Source organism: Heteronotia binoei, chromosome 4, assembly GCF_032191835.1.
Source record: "Heteronotia binoei isolate CCM8104 ecotype False Entrance Well chromosome 4, APGP_CSIRO_Hbin_v1, whole genome shotgun sequence".
In the NCBI taxonomy this organism is placed as follows: Eukaryota; Metazoa; Chordata; class Lepidosauria; order Squamata; family Gekkonidae; genus Heteronotia; species Heteronotia binoei.
In genome coordinates this window covers 20,335,101-20,351,969 of record NC_083226.1, presented here as the reverse complement: position 1 = coordinate 20,351,969, position 16,869 = coordinate 20,335,101, and the positions used below count along the sequence as shown (strand labels likewise).

At 47.0% G+C, this 16,869-nt stretch overlaps 2 protein-coding genes and 1 non-coding gene across 3 annotated transcripts in view; 2 read left to right on the top strand and 1 right to left on the bottom strand.

Annotated features, from left to right (window-relative positions):
* MLF2 (myeloid leukemia factor 2) overlaps positions 1-16,869 on the bottom strand; it is a 449,608-nt gene that overhangs the window by 247,435 nt on the left and 185,304 nt on the right. The gene's annotated exons all lie outside the window — the stretch shown is intronic.
* On the top strand, positions 425-499 carry TRNAT-GGU (transfer RNA threonine (anticodon GGU)). Its single transcript has one exon. It is a non-coding gene; the product is annotated as a tRNA-Thr (tRNA).
* Positions 10,108-16,869, top strand: part of P3H3 (prolyl 3-hydroxylase 3) — a 35,292-nt gene continuing 28,530 nt past the window's right edge. Inside the window, exons 1-2 of the mRNA XM_060236878.1 lie at positions 10,108-10,545; positions 15,365-15,517. Of these exons, the coding sequence (XP_060092861.1) occupies positions 10,117-10,545; positions 15,365-15,517 (582 nt within the window). The 5' untranslated portion in view covers positions 10,108-10,116. The remainder of the gene's footprint in view (positions 10,546-15,364; positions 15,518-16,869) is intronic.

Genomic DNA, 16,869 nt, shown 5'->3' with positions numbered 1-16,869 from the left:
AGGAACCAGTTATGAAGGATGGACTGTCTGCTATGAGGTAAAGAGGTGCCATTAATCACAAGCGTGCACTGATGTACTTGGTTTGCAGATTTTTGAACTGCCAGTGCTTATTGCAAGGAACAGAAAATGAGCGTGTCAGAGAGAAGAGCTCCAGCTGGCCTCTGGGGCATGCTAGATTGGGGGGGGGGGGAGGTGTAGCGAGCCCCTTGCTTACAGCCTGAAGTGGTACAACTCAAGCACAGGGTTATTACTTCACCTCCATGATCAATGTTCCCTCTAAGCTTGTGGAGAAACGCCATTTTAGTCAGTGGTGGTGCTTCTGCAGAGTCCTGTGAGCAAAAATTCTACTTTGTAAGCTACTGGCATTAAAGTTGGGAGCTACTGCATAAGTGACTCTGCTCTGGGGCCATTTTTCCTGCGCTAAGGAGGGACTGTGGCTCAGTGGTAGAGCATCTGCTTGGTAAGCAGAAGGTCCCAGGTTCAATCCCTGGCATCTCCAACTAAAAAGGGTCCAGGCAAGTAGGTGTGAAAAGGCTCGGCTTGAGACCCTGGAGAGCTGCTGCCAGTCTGAGTAGACAATACTGACTTTGATGGACTGAGGGTCTGATTCAGTATAAGGCAGCTTCATATGTTCTAAGACAAAAAGGTGTGAGCTGGAGGCCAAAAATCTGTAAACTAGCTCATGCTAACTCAGCTCAGAGGGAACACTGAGAACTAAGCCACAGGTCCAAGGGATGAATCTTTTGCTCAGGGATAGGGCTGTTGATCAGTGGTAGAGCATCTGTTTACATACAGAAGGTCCTAATTTCAGTCTGCGGGTGTCTCCAGTGAAAAGGATCAAAAGACCCAGGAGAGCTGCTGCCTGCCAGAGTAGACAATTCTGAGCTTGACATACCAGTGATCTGACTCAGTAGAAGGCAGCTTCATGTGTCCATACAGTCACCCCTCTGACACAGTTTCACATGCCTCTACAGCAGGGGTGTCAAAACATGCAGTTTGGGGGCTGAATAAGGCCTCCAGAGGGCTCCTATCAGGCCCTCAGGCAGCTGGCTGTCATCTGCTTCCTTCGTCCTATATCTCGCTTCCTTCTGCATCACAGCTTGCTTTGCAAGGCTTGCTCAGTTGCACAGGAGCTACAGAGCAACACCACTTTGTTTTCTCAATTGGCTGAGAAAGAGCTTGCTTTGCCAGGCTCTCTCAGTTGCGCAACAGAGCTACTGAGCCAAGCCTCTCTTCTATTAGCTGAGGCTCCCTCCCATCCTGGTCCCCTGGGGAAGAAAGGAAAGTGCCAGAGCTTTCCTTGCCCAGCTCCCTGGAAATCATCAGAGAAATACAAAAAAGCATCTTTAAGACCAATGGAAGCTAAAGTTTTAAACATATTTTAATTTAAAAAAAACAACATGAGTTTTTCTCTGTTCTTTATAAAATTTACATCTCTGCTCCATAATCTTAAATAGGTACACACATGACCCCGCCCGACATGGCCCGGCCCAAGGTCTCATTTATGTCAGATCCGGCCCTCATAACAAATGAGTTCGACACCCCTGTTCTACAGTTTCCTAGCTCTAGATGTGTGTTCTCAGCTATTTCCCTTTTAGGTAATTTATGTCTGAGCTCCGAATACAATAATTTTCTCAGACCAGCCTTCCTAAAGGTTTGATTAGAAAATGGCATTTCATTCAACATTTTCCAGATGTTACAGGCAATTTCAGGGATAAGGCATCTGCGTAGAAGAATAAGAGATTTTTATACACACACACTTTTATTGCCATATCAACAATCACAAAATGGATAAAACGTATATAAGGTTTTTATTCTCCATTTTTCTCTATCCTAAGGAGTCTCAAAGCAACTTACAATCACCTTCTCTTTCTCTCTTGGAGAGCCAGTTTGGTGTAGTGGTTAAGTGTGCGGACTCTTATCTGGGAGAACCGGGTTTGATTCCCCACTCCTCCACTTGCACCTGCTGGAATGGGTCAGCCATAGCTCTGGCAGAGGTTGTCCTTGAAAGGGCAGCTGCTGTGAGAGCCCTCTCCAGCCCCACCCACCTCACAGGGTGTCTGTTGTGGGGGAGGAAGGTAAAGGAGATTGTGAGCCGCTCTGAGACTCTTCGGAGTGGAGGGCGGGATATAAATCCAATATCATCTTCTTCTTCTTCTCCCCAAAACAGGCATCTTGTGAGGTAGGTGGAGCTGAGAGTTCTCAGAGAACCATGATTGGCCCAAGACCACACAGGAGGCTTCATGTAGAGAAGAGGATAATCAACCCTAGCTCTCCAGATAGAGTCAACCACTGTTGTTAACCACTGCACCAAGACCTGGGGTTCAATACAAGTAGCCTTCCACGTAAGATCCAACAACATACAGTCCAGTAACATCAAAAAATCAAGAAAACAAAAGTTTGAATCCAGTGGCACCTTTAAGAGCAACGAAGTTTTATTCTGGATATAAGCTTTTGTGTGCACATACATGAAAGCTTACGCCCGTAATAAAAACTTCATCGCTCATAAAGGTGCCACTGGACTCAAGCTTTGTTCTGTTGCTTCAAAACAACAGAGCTACCTACCTGATTCTATCAGACGTTCGGAATATCCTGAGACAAACTGAACTCAAAGTGCCAACTTCCCCAAGTGAGGCCTGGAGATTCCCTCAGGATGACAAACTGACCTCCAGCTGACAGAGATCAGCTCTCCGGGATAAAATGACTGCTTAGGAGAGTGGAATTTATGGCATTCTTCCCCACTGAGGGTGGGATCTATGGTATTATACTCAACTCAGCTCCCTCCCCTCACCAAATCCTACCATCCTCAAATTCCATTCCCAAATCTCCAGGAATTCCCCAAACCAGACCTGGCAACCCTGCACTGAACAGAGGATTAGACAGCAGCCTGTAATTTGTTTGTTTTTTAAATTACAGAAAATGTGTCTAAAAAGTCTTATGTTCAATCTGAACAGGTGTGTGTTTGGGCAGAGAACGGAGTGCTGATTCTGAGAGGCTGTGGTTGGCCTTAGGCCATCGAATGAATTCATAGCATAGGTGAGCTCTTATCTGGGACCTTCCTAGCTCAGAGCTCGTGCTGTTAGCCACTAAGCCAACTCTGATTTTTGCTGTAACCTCACCCAAAACTTAATTGAGATAACACACCTTGAAATATACGTGAGTTTAGGCCCTCTTTTAATCCTTAATGGTGCATTATCGGATTATTGCGCGCGAGCGATGTGCAATTTTCATTGATTTTAAAGCCAGAGAGAACCATTAGTCTGATGTAGCCTGCTCTCTTGCATAACTCAAACCGCACAAATTCACTCTGGCATTCCTGTACTGGAGCCAAAATTCTTAGTGGGGGCAGAAAGCATTCCTTTTAGAAAAGAGCTGCAGAATCCATTAGGATCCCAAGTCGATTGTCCCAGTGCTTATAATCCCCTTTCCTGGCAATTTGGTTTCAGCGCTCAGTGTTTCTGCTTTCATCCTCCGGATCTCGTGTTGCTGCTCTTACGACATCAATCGATATCAGAAATAACCACCTATAACCACTTCATTCTGTGCCCTTTGTTTAGTGCACAGAGCAGGTCTCTAGAGGAGGGGTGTCAAACTCATTTGTTATGTGGGCTGGATCTGACGTAAACGAGATCTTGTTGGGCCAGGTCATTTTCGGGCCAGGCCATGGGTGTACCTATTTAAGATTAGGTAGCAGAGATATAAACTTTATAAAGGACACAGACAAACAAATATTTAAAAAAAACCCCAAAAACTTAAAACATGCTTAAAACGTTGGCACTTGTTGATGTTAAAGGTATTTTCTTTGTATTTCTCCCATGGGATCCGGGGAACTGAGCAATAGAAGCTCCGGCTCTTTTCTTCCTTCCTCAGAGGACTGGGGGTGGGGGAGGAGTCTCAGCTAATAGAAGGAAGAAGGGCTTGGCTCAGTAGCTCTGCTGTGCAACTGAGAGAGCCTGAAAAAACAAGCTTGCCTCCCCCCCGCTTCCTTCCCTAGGGAGGAGCCTCAGCCAATGGAGAAAATAGAGGCTTTGCTCTGTAGCTTCTGTGCAATTGAGGAAGTCTGGCAAAGCAAGCTGTGATGCAGAAGGAAGCAAGAGACAGGGAGAAGGAAGCAGATGACAGCAAGTTGCTCGGGGGCCTGATAGGAGCCCTCCAGGGTCTTCCTTCAGCCCCTGGGCCGTATGTTTGACACCCTTGCTCTAGAGAGGTGGAATTTTTCAAAACGAGTAAAACCTATAGCTTACCCTGTTCCAAAGGCTTGGAGCAGGTGACAGTACATTAATTACCTTGGTGGTGGTGGACATCGCCTTCAAGCAGGGGTCCTTTCATAAAAAAAAGAAGTGCCAGAGCTCATTAGCACAACTCGTTTGCATATGCCACACACCCCAACATCACTGGAAGGTGTATTAAAATATATCAGCTCAGCATCTACCTCAAAATGCTTCATGGATTATAACTGTCATAATAAAACCTTACTCCCATCATACCTTTTCAATTACTTTCTCCTGTGTGGCCACAGTGGCGTCTGCTTTATATGTTTTGGTTATTTTCCCAGTTTTTTGTGGGGGAAAATATTAGAAAATTTGTCAAATCCTAGAGTTCAGCAGAAATCTCACGGGGGGGGGGGGGTTGAACAGAGCCCAGAAGCAAATATTTTTTTGGGGGGGAGGGCTAAGAAAGAAAGAGCACAATAACATTTAGACTCTAAATTTTAGAGGTTCCAGAGCTCTACTCCTGCGAGCTCCAGCCCAAATGATGCCCGCCTTCAAGTATCATCTGATTTATTATGGTGACCCATGTGGGTTTTCAAGGCAAGTGATGTTCAGAGGTGGTTTGCTATTGCCGTCCTCTGTGTAGCGACCTTGGTCTTCCTCGGTAGCCTCCCATCCAAATACTAACCAAGGCCGACCCAAGATCTGATGAGTCAGGCTAGCCTGCGCCAAGATGAATTACCTTGAGCCAACTCTATCCAAAGCTACCAAAACACTGTTCATCACTTCTGGAAAGTGCAGCAATTTAGATGCTGACATATCCAGGACATCAGTTGACCAGCTACCGAGTACTGGGGCCAGCCCCAGGTGAATGATAAGTTAATTTCGTTCCTTGTGCAATTGAGCAATTTTGTGATTGCATCTGCCCCGTCTAGCCATGGGAGATCAGACGGCTCTGTAGAGTTCAGGGGATACCTGCACCCTCCATCTCGAACGCAGGATGCGTGAGAACAAAGCAACAGCCAAGTTGCACCTTTAAGACCAACAAAGTTTTATTCACAACGTAAGCTTCCGTGCGCTAGAAGCACACTTCATCAGACAAAAGTATGGAATGGCAAGCAGTCCTAAATATAGAGAATGTCACACATTGGAACTTGACTGCTTAACATGTATTTTAATCACCCAGGCTTCTTGCCCTAACTGACTCCATCTTGAAGGAGGCAAGAGCCCTGAGAATAAAAGACTGCATTTCAAATGCTTTTGTAACAGCCACTAACTCCCTAGGGAATTCCTTGCATAGTACTAACAAATGTAGTGAGCCTTTGAAGATTGCGAGCCCCAAGGTGACCAGCAGGGTTCCTTCCTTGGGAAAGAGATAAGGAGGTATGGGAACCCGCAATTGCCGCCCAAATGTGTGAGAATGAGTTTATTGTTTGTCTTTTGATGTTAGAGGTTAAAATGATATGCTCTGCTGTCAACTGTATCAATTCCAACTTGCTTCTACCCTAGACCACTAGTTCTCAAATAAATGGATTTACTTTGATACAAATGATGGTCCGTTTACTTTGAAGTTCCAAGTCTGACAGAGAAAAGCGGTCAGTGAGTTAGCATGCAGAGTTATGGAACTAACTCACTGACCACTTTCTCTATATTTAGAACTGCTTGCCATTCCATACTATTGTCTGTGAAGTGTGCTTAGAGCACACGAAAGCTTACATTCTAAATAAAACTTTGTTGGTCTTAAAGGTGCAACTCGACTCCTGCTTTGTTCTGCTGCTTCAGACCAACACGGCTGCCCACCTGGATCGATCAGGATGCTCGAGTTCCCTTAAGCCAGGGGTGTCAAACATTTGTTATGAGAGCTGGATCTGACATAAGTGAGACTTTGTCGGACTGGGCCGGGCCATGTGTGTACCTATTTAAGACTAGGTAGCAGAGATATAAACTTTTTAAAGGACACAGAAAACACGACTAAAGATTTTTTAAAAAAAACTTTAAATAAAATATGCTTGAAACATTAGCACTTGTTGGTCATAAAGGTGCTTTCTTTGTATTTCTCCCACGGGATCCAGGGAACTGGGCAAAGGAAGCTCTGGCTATTTCCCTCTCTCCCCTGGGGACCAGCAGGAGGAGGAGCCTCAACCAATAGAGAAAACTGAGGTTTTGCTCTGAAGCTCCTGTGCGATTGAGCTAGCCTTGCAAAGCAAGTTGAGATGCAGAAGGAAGCAAAAGACAGGAAGCAGACAAGAGCCAGTTGCTTGGGGGCCTGATAGGAGCCTTCCGGGGGTCTAATTCAGCTCCTGGGCTCCATGTTTGACAACCCTGCCTTAAGCTGTGAACTTGCTTCTTCAGGGTGTCTGTGAGACCCTCTCCAGAACAGCCTGTCTTCCTATTTTTCCACCAGTTTTAATGTCAACCAACAATGATCTCTACATTGTCCAGACTGAAGCACAGTTTATGGGTCCTCGTCCGTCCTGTTACCACTTCCAGCTGCTGATCCTGCCTCACCTAAGTCAGGTGAAAAGGAGAAACAGAAGCACTGCCGTGCTCCAAATTCCTGGACGATCTCACCCCGTAGCTTTGTATAGCTGTTCAGGCACTAAAAGGCCTCTGTGCATGGGTGATGCTCGTAGCTGACGCTGGGGGGCTCAGGAAATCTGGCAGCACAAGCGCTTGCCTGGCATGCCTCGATGGGTCCCTGCCCAGAACACGCACCCCTGATGCACAGATGGTATACTCAAGAGAGCGATTGTTGATTATCTTCTGTCTGCAACAAATTAACCAGGGCAGCTTCAAGCCCTAGGATATACTGGCATTCACCAGGGAAACTGGTATCCACAGCATCACAGTGCAAGGGTTATTATTGTTTATTATTATTATTAAATTTATGGATTCCCCAATCCCTGTTACTACAGGGTTCTGGGTGATGTACATTATTCAATAAAAACATCAACACCGTGCAATGATACACGTAAGTAATACTAATGCCGTTAAGTCTAAAAAGTCAGATGGCGAAATTTCACTATTCTGGACTGCAGCCATCTTGGAGGTACGACAAGCCTCCAGAGCAGCCTGGAGAGGAGGAGAGGGTGCCAGCCAGAATGGGAACCGTTGCTGCCCTCAACCAAAAACCTGGCAGAACATCTCTGCCTTACAGGCCCTGTGGAATTGCATAAGATCCAGCAGGGCCCTGATGGTATTCGGCAGAGAGTTCCACCAGGTTGGGGCCAGGACCAAAAAGGATCTGTCCTTGGCTAAGGACAGCCTGACATCTTTGGGGTCAGGGATCACCAACAAATTATTATTATTATTATTATTATTATTAGTAGTAGTAGTAGTAGTAGTAGTAGTAGTAGTAGTAGTATGGCTCTTTTTGTAGCTTAAAGGGCTTAGTCCAGGGACTACTGTAAGCTCCAGGAGGATTGGCTACATCAGGAGGGTGTGGCCTAATATGTAGAGGAGCCCTTGCTAGAAAAAGAGCCCTGATTATTGTTGTTGTTTCAACTTGATGCATCGCCCCATCCCAGCCAAAGCTGGGCTCTAGGCAATATACAACAATAAAAACATACAATAATCATTAAAACCAATTACAAACAACTGGTTACAAACCCAATGACATCTGTTACGAAGTGCTGTCAACTCCTGTTTTCTAGAGGCTGCATCAGGGCAGGGCGCCCCCTTGTGGGAGAAGGGAGAGGGATGCCAGCCCCAGCATCCTGTCCTCAAACAAAACCCTGGTGGAACATCTCTGCCTTGCAGGCCCTGCGAAACTGCAAAAGATCTTGCAGGGCCCTAGTGCCTTCCGGCACAGCGTTCTACTAGGTAGGGGCCAGGACTGAAAAACTGCTGTCTAAGGAGCGTAACACTCTCCTGGGGACATTCTTGAGGAGACGGCTCTGCAGATACCACTTAGCTCAGGGGTGGCCAAACGTGCTTAATGTAAGAGCCACAGAGAATAAATGTCAGATGTTTGAGAGCCACAAGGAAGGAAGGAAGGAAGGAAGGAAGGAAGGAAGGAAGGAAGGAAGGAAGGAAGGAAGGAAGGAAGATAGATAGATAGATAGATAGATAGATAGATAGATAGATAGATAGATAGATAGATAGAAGATAGATAGATAGATAGATAGATAGATAGATGAGAGAGATGTGGAAAGAAAACAACTTTAAAGTTAAATGCCTTCTTCAAGCTGCCAGCTGGGCAGTGGTGGCTTCGAGAGTCACACAATATCTGTGAAAGAGCCACATGTGGCCCCTGAACCTCAGTGTGGCCACCCCTTAGAAGGAACACTGCTGGAGATCAGTTGTAAAAGCAGGAGATCTCCAGGCCCCACCTGGAGGCTGGCAACCCTAAAACCCTTCTCTGTTCAGTCCTCACAACAACCCTATCCAGACAGCAGGTCTGGCGGGTGGGTGAGCTGATGAAGGGGCAGAGAGCCCCTCTCTCGGCATAACGCTCCTCAGTTCCAAAATAAGGTTGCCAGGTTAGTGTTGGAAAATACCTGGGGACTTTGGGGGTGGATCCAGGAGAGGGCGGGGTTTGGGGAGGGGAGGGGCCTCAGCATGGTCACAATGCCCTAGAGCCCACCCTTCCAAGCAGCCATTTCCTCCGGGGGCATATAACTTAGAACACTCTGCGAGAGCTTTAACTAATATATATTGAAAACAAAATGTTTAACCATAGTATTTTTCACATATTAATTTGGAATAATTTTGCAGTCCATTTTACAATACACAATGTTGTTTCTTCATTTGTAGGACTTCCTGAAGTCCAATGCAGGTGTGAATGCAGTTCCCAAACTGGCATGGCTGCGACTGGACTGCTTCTTCTGCCCACTTTCAGAGAATCCTTCTTCAGGCAGATCACCAAGGGATACAATTTCAACTTGGCTCTGCTCTGTCTGTCTCCAAGGATCAAGCACGGCTCCACACTTCTATTTGTCCTTAGTTTCTGTGAGAGCCAGTTTGGTGTAGTGGTTAAGTGTGCCGACTCTTATCTGGGAGAACCACGTTTGATTCCCCACGCCTCTGCTTACAGCTGCAGGAATGGCCTTGGGTCAGCCATAGCTCTCACAGGAGTTGTCCTTGAAAGGGCAGCTTCTGTCAGAGCTCTCTCAGCCCCACCCACCTTACAGAGTGTCTGTTGTTGTGTTTGTGGGACCGAGATATAGGAGATTGTAAGCCACTTTGATTCAGAGAGAAGGGCGGGGTATAAATCTATAGTCTTCTTCTTCTTGCTGTTGTTTATATTGTTTTCAATATATGCAGAGCTTTTTTGAGCAGGAACGCATAGGAACGCAGTTCCAACTGGCTTGGTGCCAGAGGCTGTGGCCTAATCTGCAAATGAGGTCATGCTTTGCTTTTTCTACAAAAAACCCTACGTGAAACAATGGCGATGCCAGGGGATGTGGCCTAATATGCAAATGAGTCCCTGCTGGGCTATTTCTACAAAGAAAGCCCTGAATATATGTATTAGTTACAGCTCTCACGGAGGTTCTAAGTTATATACCTTATTCCTACCCGTGAGCTCTCTGGTTTCCCATTTCCTCCAGGGGAGCTGACTTCTACCAGCAGGAGCTCAGCTGCAAAAGCCGGAGATCTCCAGGCCCCGCCTGGAGCCTGGCAACCCTACTCCAAAAAAGATGCTCCTTGGCTGCCGTCTTGGCGGAACCCTGGCGTCTCGGCCCTGTTGGGCCGGCTTGGCCCCGCTCTCCAGACAAGCGGGCGGGCTTTGTGCGTTCCTCCTCCTGGAAGGAATTCCCAGCCTCCGGCGGGCAGGCTCCTTCGGCTCCCCGCCTTCCGCTCCCCCTTTGCCAACAAGGCAGGCCTCCTTCCCCAGCAAAGGCGCTTTGGTAGCCTCTTTGCGTCGCCTTCTTCGCTCCTGCCGCCCTTTTCTTCCCTCCCGGCCATGCCAGCCTCTCCCGGCCGCCTCGTCCTCCTGGGCCTCAGCCTCTCCTTCTCCCTGGGCTCCTGCAACCCGCTGGCTCCCTTCGACCTCCTCTACGCCGACGGCGTGCGGGCGTACTTCGCCCAAGACTGGCCGCGGGCCGCCGAGCTGCTCCAGCGCTCCGTGCACAATTACGCGCGCCTCCAAGACGCGCGCCGCCACTGCCAGCGCGGGTGCCGGGCCGAGGTGGGCTGGGCAGTGCCGCCGCTCCTCGGGCAGCCTTGGGAGACGGGCTTCTTCGACCGGGTGCTGCAGCGGGCCGAGTGCCTGGAGGAGTGCCTGGCGCGCCGCCTGGAGGGGCGGCCTTCCCTCCACCGGGCCGCCGCCGAGATCGAGCGAGACTTCGAGGAGAGGGAGCCCTACAACTACCTCCAAGTGGCCTTCTTCAAGGTGAGGCCCTCGCCGAGGGGGGCCTGTCGCCGCCCTCTTCTTCCCGCCTGCCTCGGAGCTCAGCGAGTGACCTAGGGTGACCACCCCAGTGACCAATGCTCCCTCTGAGCCAGGGGTGTCAAACATGCCGAATCAGGCCCCCGGAGGGTCCTATCAGGCCCCCAAGCAACTGGCTGTCATCTGCTTCCTTCTCCCTCTTTCTTGCTTTCTTCTGCATAACAGCTGGCTTTGCAAGGCTTGCTCAAGTGCACAGGAGCTACAGAGCAAAGCCTCGATTTTCTCCATTGGCTGAGGCTCCTTCCTTGGGGTTGGAAGGGAGGAGGAACAGTTTGCTTTGCTAGGCTCTCTCGATTGCTACTGAGCAAAGCCTCTCTTCCTTCTATTGGCTGAGGCTCCTCACCCCCCCTCCCCTGGGGAAGGAAGCCAGAGCTTCCTTTGCCCAGTTCTCTGGATCCCATGGGAGAAATACAAAGAAAGCATCTTTAAGACCAATGAGTGCTAACGTTTTAAGCATGTTTTAAGTTTTTAAAAATATGCATATTTGTGTTTGTCTGTGTTCTTTATAAAATTTTTATTTCTGTTACTTTATCTTATATAGGTACAAACATGGCTCTGCCGAACCTGACCTGGCCCCGCCCAACAAGGTCTCATTTATGTCAGATCCGGCCCTCATAACAAATAAGTTCGACACCCCTGCTCTAAGCTGTGGAGTCTTGTGGGCAAAAATTCTACTTTGGGAGCGACTGGCATGAAAGTTGGGAGCGACGGCATCAATTGGTTTGCTCTGGGCTCATTTTTCCTGAGCTAAGACAAAAAAACCCATGTGTGAGCTGGAGGCGAAAAAACTGAGCTAGCTCACACAAACTCAGCTTAGAGCAGGGCTATCGAACTTATTTGTTATGAGGGCCGGATCTGACATGAATGAGAACTTGTTGGGTTGGGCTGCGTTGGGCCAGGCCATGGGTGTATCTATTTAAGATTAGGTAGCAGAGATATAAACTTTATAAAGGACACAGACAAACATGATTAAAGATTTTTTAAAAAAAAAAACTTTAAAAATCAAACATGCTTAAAATATTAGCACTTGTTAGTCTTAAAGGTGCTTTCTTTGCACTCTCCCACAGGATCCAGGGAACTGGGCAAAGAAAGCCTCTGGTTCTTTCCTTCCTTCCCCAGGGGACTAGGAGGGGAAGGAGCCTCAAGGTCCTCCCTTCCCAGACTCCACCCCTAAATCCAGGGATTTCCCAACCCGAACTTGGCAACCCAAAGCACGGAGGCGGCCACGAAATAGTCCCCAAGACAGCATCTGCAGCAGAAACTTTTTCAGAGGACCCATCACTTGCACTGCTACTGTGTCCTGTTAGCATGTTGGATTAGGAGCTGAGAGATGCACATTCGAGTTCCCATTCTAGCATGGAATGGGAACTGTGTCCTGTTAGCATGTTGGATTAGGAGCTGAGAGATGCACATTCGAGTTCCCATTCTAGCATGGAATGGGAACTGTGTCCTGTTAGCATGTTGGATTAGGAGCTGAGAGATGCACATTCGAGTTCCCATTCTAGCATGGAATGGGAACTGTGTCCTGTTAGCATGTTGGATTAGGAGCTGAGAGATGCACAATCGAGTTCCCATTCTAGCATGGAAACGTAGGCCAGACACACCCTTCTCAGACTGACTTATCTCACAGGGTTGTTGTAAAGATAAAATGGAGGTGTAGAGAGTGCTGTCAGCAGGAGTCATTTAGTAGAGAAAGAGGTGCTGGAGCTCATTAGCACAACTCATCTGCGTATGCCACACGCCCCTGACATCATTGGAAGGTGTACTAAATTATATCTGTTCAGCATCTACCGTAAAATGCTTCTCGAATTATAATTGTCACAATCAAACCTTACTTAAAATCTTATTTGGAACCACAAATTACATCTTAATTTATATTGTCATGTTTTTAACAACGTTTTATTGTAATAATTTAACATTGTCGTTTTACTTGTTAGCCGCCCTGAGCCCAATTGGGGAGGGTGAGATATAAATGCAAATAATAAATTACTCCCGTTGTACTTTTTAAATTACTTTCTCTTATGCGGCCCAAGTGGCATGATGAAGATTTCCATCTATCTGCGTTATATGTTTTGTTTATTTTCCCATTTTTCTGTGGAGAAAAATATTAGAAAGTTTATCAAATCTCATAGTTCAGCAAAATTCTCACAGTGAGTTTGAACAATGGAGCCCAGAAGCAAGTATTTTTTGCGTGGGGGTGGGGTGAGAAAGAAAGGGCATAATAAAATTTAGAGGTTCTGGAGCTCGGCTCCTGTGAGCTCCTGTCCAAAATGAGGCCTGGCTGTAAGCCCTTTTATGTTTCTACTGGGGAGAAAGGTGGGATATAAATGTATATTTCCCCAACTTTCTTTGAAAAGCATGTTTCCCAGAATTACCTCTCAAAAGTTGGCTGTAGAGGACAAGGCTGTGACTGCTTCTTCTTCACCGCCACCAACCTACAAAAATGTGCAGTTCCCAAGGGAGCGGGATGTACAGAGCCCAAGGATCATTTATGCGCTTCAAAAATTCAAACCTTGCAAAAGTTACGTTAGCCTGAATATAGCAATCTTCTGTGTTTGCATTTTCAGATTCCCAGTTCTGAGGATTTTCGCCCACTCCATGTAGGCTGCTAAATGTCATGGGATGTTACTGTGCGCATGCAAGGAACATAACACGGGTTGCGTTGCGGTGGTATGAGTTATGCGCACAAATCACAATCACAGGCCTCTGTGTAGTTCCACGTTGGCCTTTTCAAAATGGCCTGGTGGAGGTAGGGGAAGTAAAAGGAATATTTTAAATAGAGTGGTGCGGGGAAGGGGGAGCTATTACCAGATTTGGCTATAAGCAGTGCCTTCAGGGCTTGCTTTTGTAGCAGGAACTCCTTTGCATATTAGGCCACACAACCCTGATGTAGCCAGTCGTCCAAGAGCTTACAGGGCTCTTATTACTGTAAACTCATGGAGGATTGGCTACATCAGGGAATGTGGCCTAATATGCAAAGGAGTTCCTGCTACAAAAAAAGCTGTGCCATCATTTTGTTTACTTCATTTATACCCCACCTTTCTCTCCCGTGAGTCCTCAAAATGGCTTACACTGTTCTTTTTTCCATTTGATCGTCACAACAACCCTGTGAGGTAGGTTACGCTGAGAGTGTGATTGGTCCAAGGTCACCTTGAAAGCTTCCATGTCAGAACGGGGATTCGAACCTTGGCATCTCCGATTCTTGTCTGGCACTCTAACCTTTGCACCGTCGCTCGCAATGTGGGATCCTTTTCCTCACCTTCCCCGTGCCTCAGATTAGGGTATAGTCTCCCAGGACATCTCCATTCTTACATTATCCTTCATGGGTGCTATTTTTTTTTTAATTGTCCAAATAATTTCACAGAGTTGCAGTTGTCTGGTACACAGTGACTTTAAAAGCTTGGAAATAAAATGTGAAGATCTATTAAGGATACCTGTTAGGGGAAAGGATAGCTCCCAGCCTCTAAATTTCAACCTAAATATGATTATTCTTAATGCTGGAATATTCCATCATTACATGCAATTTATGGTGACCCCATAGAGTTTTCAGTGCAAGAGACAAATGGAGGTGGCTTGCCATTGCCTGCCTCTGCAATAGCTACCCTGGACTTTCTTGACGGTCTCCCATCCAGGTACTAACCATGGCTGGTCCTGCTTAGCTTCAGAGATCTGATGTAATCTGGGCCACCAGGTTAGGGTGAATAATCTTTCAGAACACCTGTATTTCCTATCCAATGTGTGATTCTGCTCCTAGAGGGACTGTTGATCTAAACTAGTAAGTAGACCTGTGTTCTAGCTGCGTGTGTCAAAGGCACAAATCCCTGTTGCTTAAAAAAAGGACAGTTTTTCAATCTGCTGCTAATCGTGGCTCTTTTACACATATTGTGTGTCTCTTGAAGCCCCCACTGCCCTGTTGGCGGGCTTGGAGAAGGCATTTCTCTCTTTAAATTACATCTCTGAGCCAAGCCAGCCAGCAGCTTAGAGAATGCATTTAAAGTTAAGGTTGCTTTCTTTCCTCCTCCTCTCCCTCCCTCCACCCCATCTATTTGCTTTCCTTCCTTCCTTCCTTCCTTCCTTCCTTCCTTCCTTCCTTCCTTCCTTCCTTCCTTCCTTCCTTCCTTCCTTCCTTCCTTCCTTCCTTCCTTCCTTCCTTCCTTCGGAGAGCCAGTTTGGTGTAGTGGTTAAGTGTGCAGACTCTTATCTGGGAGAACCGGGTTTGATTACCCACTCCTCCACTTGCACCTGCTGGAATGGCCTTGGGTCAGCCATAGCTCTGGCAGAGGTTGTCCTTGAAAGGGCAGCTGCTGTGAGAGCCCTCTCCAGCCCCACCCACCTCACAGGGTGTCTGTTGTGGGAGAGGAAGGTAAAGGAGATTGTGAGCCACTCTGAGACTCTTCGGAGTGGAGGGCGGGATATAAATCCAGTATCCTTCTTCTTCTCCTTCCTTCCTTCCTTCCTTCCTTCCTTCCTTCCTTCCTTCCTTCCTTCCTTCCTTCCTTCCTGCTCTCAAACATCTGACGTTCATGTCTTGTGACTCTCAAAAATCTGACCTATGTGGCTCTTACATTAAGCAAGTTTGGCCACCCCTGCACTATCCTTACATTATGAATTATTGAGTTCCATAACAAACTGGGGTTTCCCTCCATTTTAATCCGAAAGAGGCCTTGAGATGTTGCCAAAAATCTCTTTCCCCTCCCCCAACCCATGATGCTGCCCTTTCCTGCTACCTCGGTTTCTCAGTGGAGCGATTCTGTCTCAACAGCTCAAGAGACTGGACGAGGCTGTTGCTTCCGCTCACACTTTCTTCGTGGCCAACCCTCAGCACTTGCAGATGCGCGAGGACATGGAAAAATACCAGCGCATGGCGGGAGTGAAAGCAGAGAGCTTCCGGGATCTTGAGGCCATGCCGCATTGGGTAAGACCCTTACGGGAACGGGGATGCTTTAAGGCTGTTTAGAAAGGTGGCTTTGTAGAGGCTGACAGTCTTCTTGGGTAGAAAGGCTTCTGCCAATAGAAACAGGCAGGCCACTCTATCTAAAACAGGTGAGCTGGTTGTGCACTGTAGATTCTGCAAGGTAAATTTAAATACAGGCCAGACAAAAATCAATATTCCGACCTATGTACCAGTATGTTATTTTCCATATAATTTTTTATTAAATTAGCTTATGTAGAGTTACAGAGGTATGAAGTAACACACCAACAACATGTGCTTGTAATAAAGAGGGACAACATTTCATGTCTTAGAAAAACAATTTTATAGCATCTCTCTGTAGCTGTGCCCAAGTGGTATAATTTGTTTGTTTACCAAGTAGTCTAGAAAGAGGTGCCATTTTCCAGTAGACTTAAGTTTGTTTAGGAAATTGCAGTGCTCTGTGGATTCTTTCTGAAATATTCTCCATTATATATTGATCCCACAGCTTGCAATACCATAGAGACAGGCTAGGTGCTTCTTGGTTTTTTCTCTTTGGTGGCAATTGATGTTCTGGCAGCTACAGTAATTGGATCTATTAGGTCTTTGTTTCTTGAAGGATATGTTCCTTGAGGCCAGTAGTTCAGCAGTAAGATTTCAGGTCTAATTGGAATGTTGCACCCAGGTAATTTAATTTGGGATTGTTAGTCTTTAAAGTGCTCTATCGACGCCATTTGAACCCAACCTTTTCCTCCAGCTAGGACCCCAAGCCGCTTACATCATTCTCCTTGCCTCTGTTTTATCCACACGACAACCCTACAAGGTAGGCTAGGCTGAGAGCGTGTGTGATTGGCCAGCCAGCCAGCCTCCATTGGCAGAGCAGAAATTCAAACCTGGCTCTCCCAGTGTGACACTCCACTGTGCCACACCCACACAGTGGAACATGCGAGAATGATCCTGTCTTCTTCACTTCCGCATTTGCTCCACTTCTCTGCAGCTGATCCAGGACTCTGTTCACCGGGAGGCTTTGCTTTCCAGATGGGAGATTATCTCCCTGGGTAGTACCGCAGCAGATGGCTGGCCCTGTATAGTTTCTGCATCCCCCAGTGTAGTGGGGGGGGGGGGGGGCTTTGCTGCTGAGAGACAGCCTGGCCAGGGGTGGGAAGCAGCTGGTGAAAAATACTTGTGGAAGGTAAACTCTTCCCTTCCCAAGGACAAGCACATGGTCCCCAGTTGCAGCTAAGGGAGAGGGGGAAACAGCTTTTAAATGAAAAAATTGCAGGGCACACAATGGGCATTTTTATAACAGTATAAATCCAGGAGTTTTTTAGACAATGGCCTGACTTTATGCATGGAAA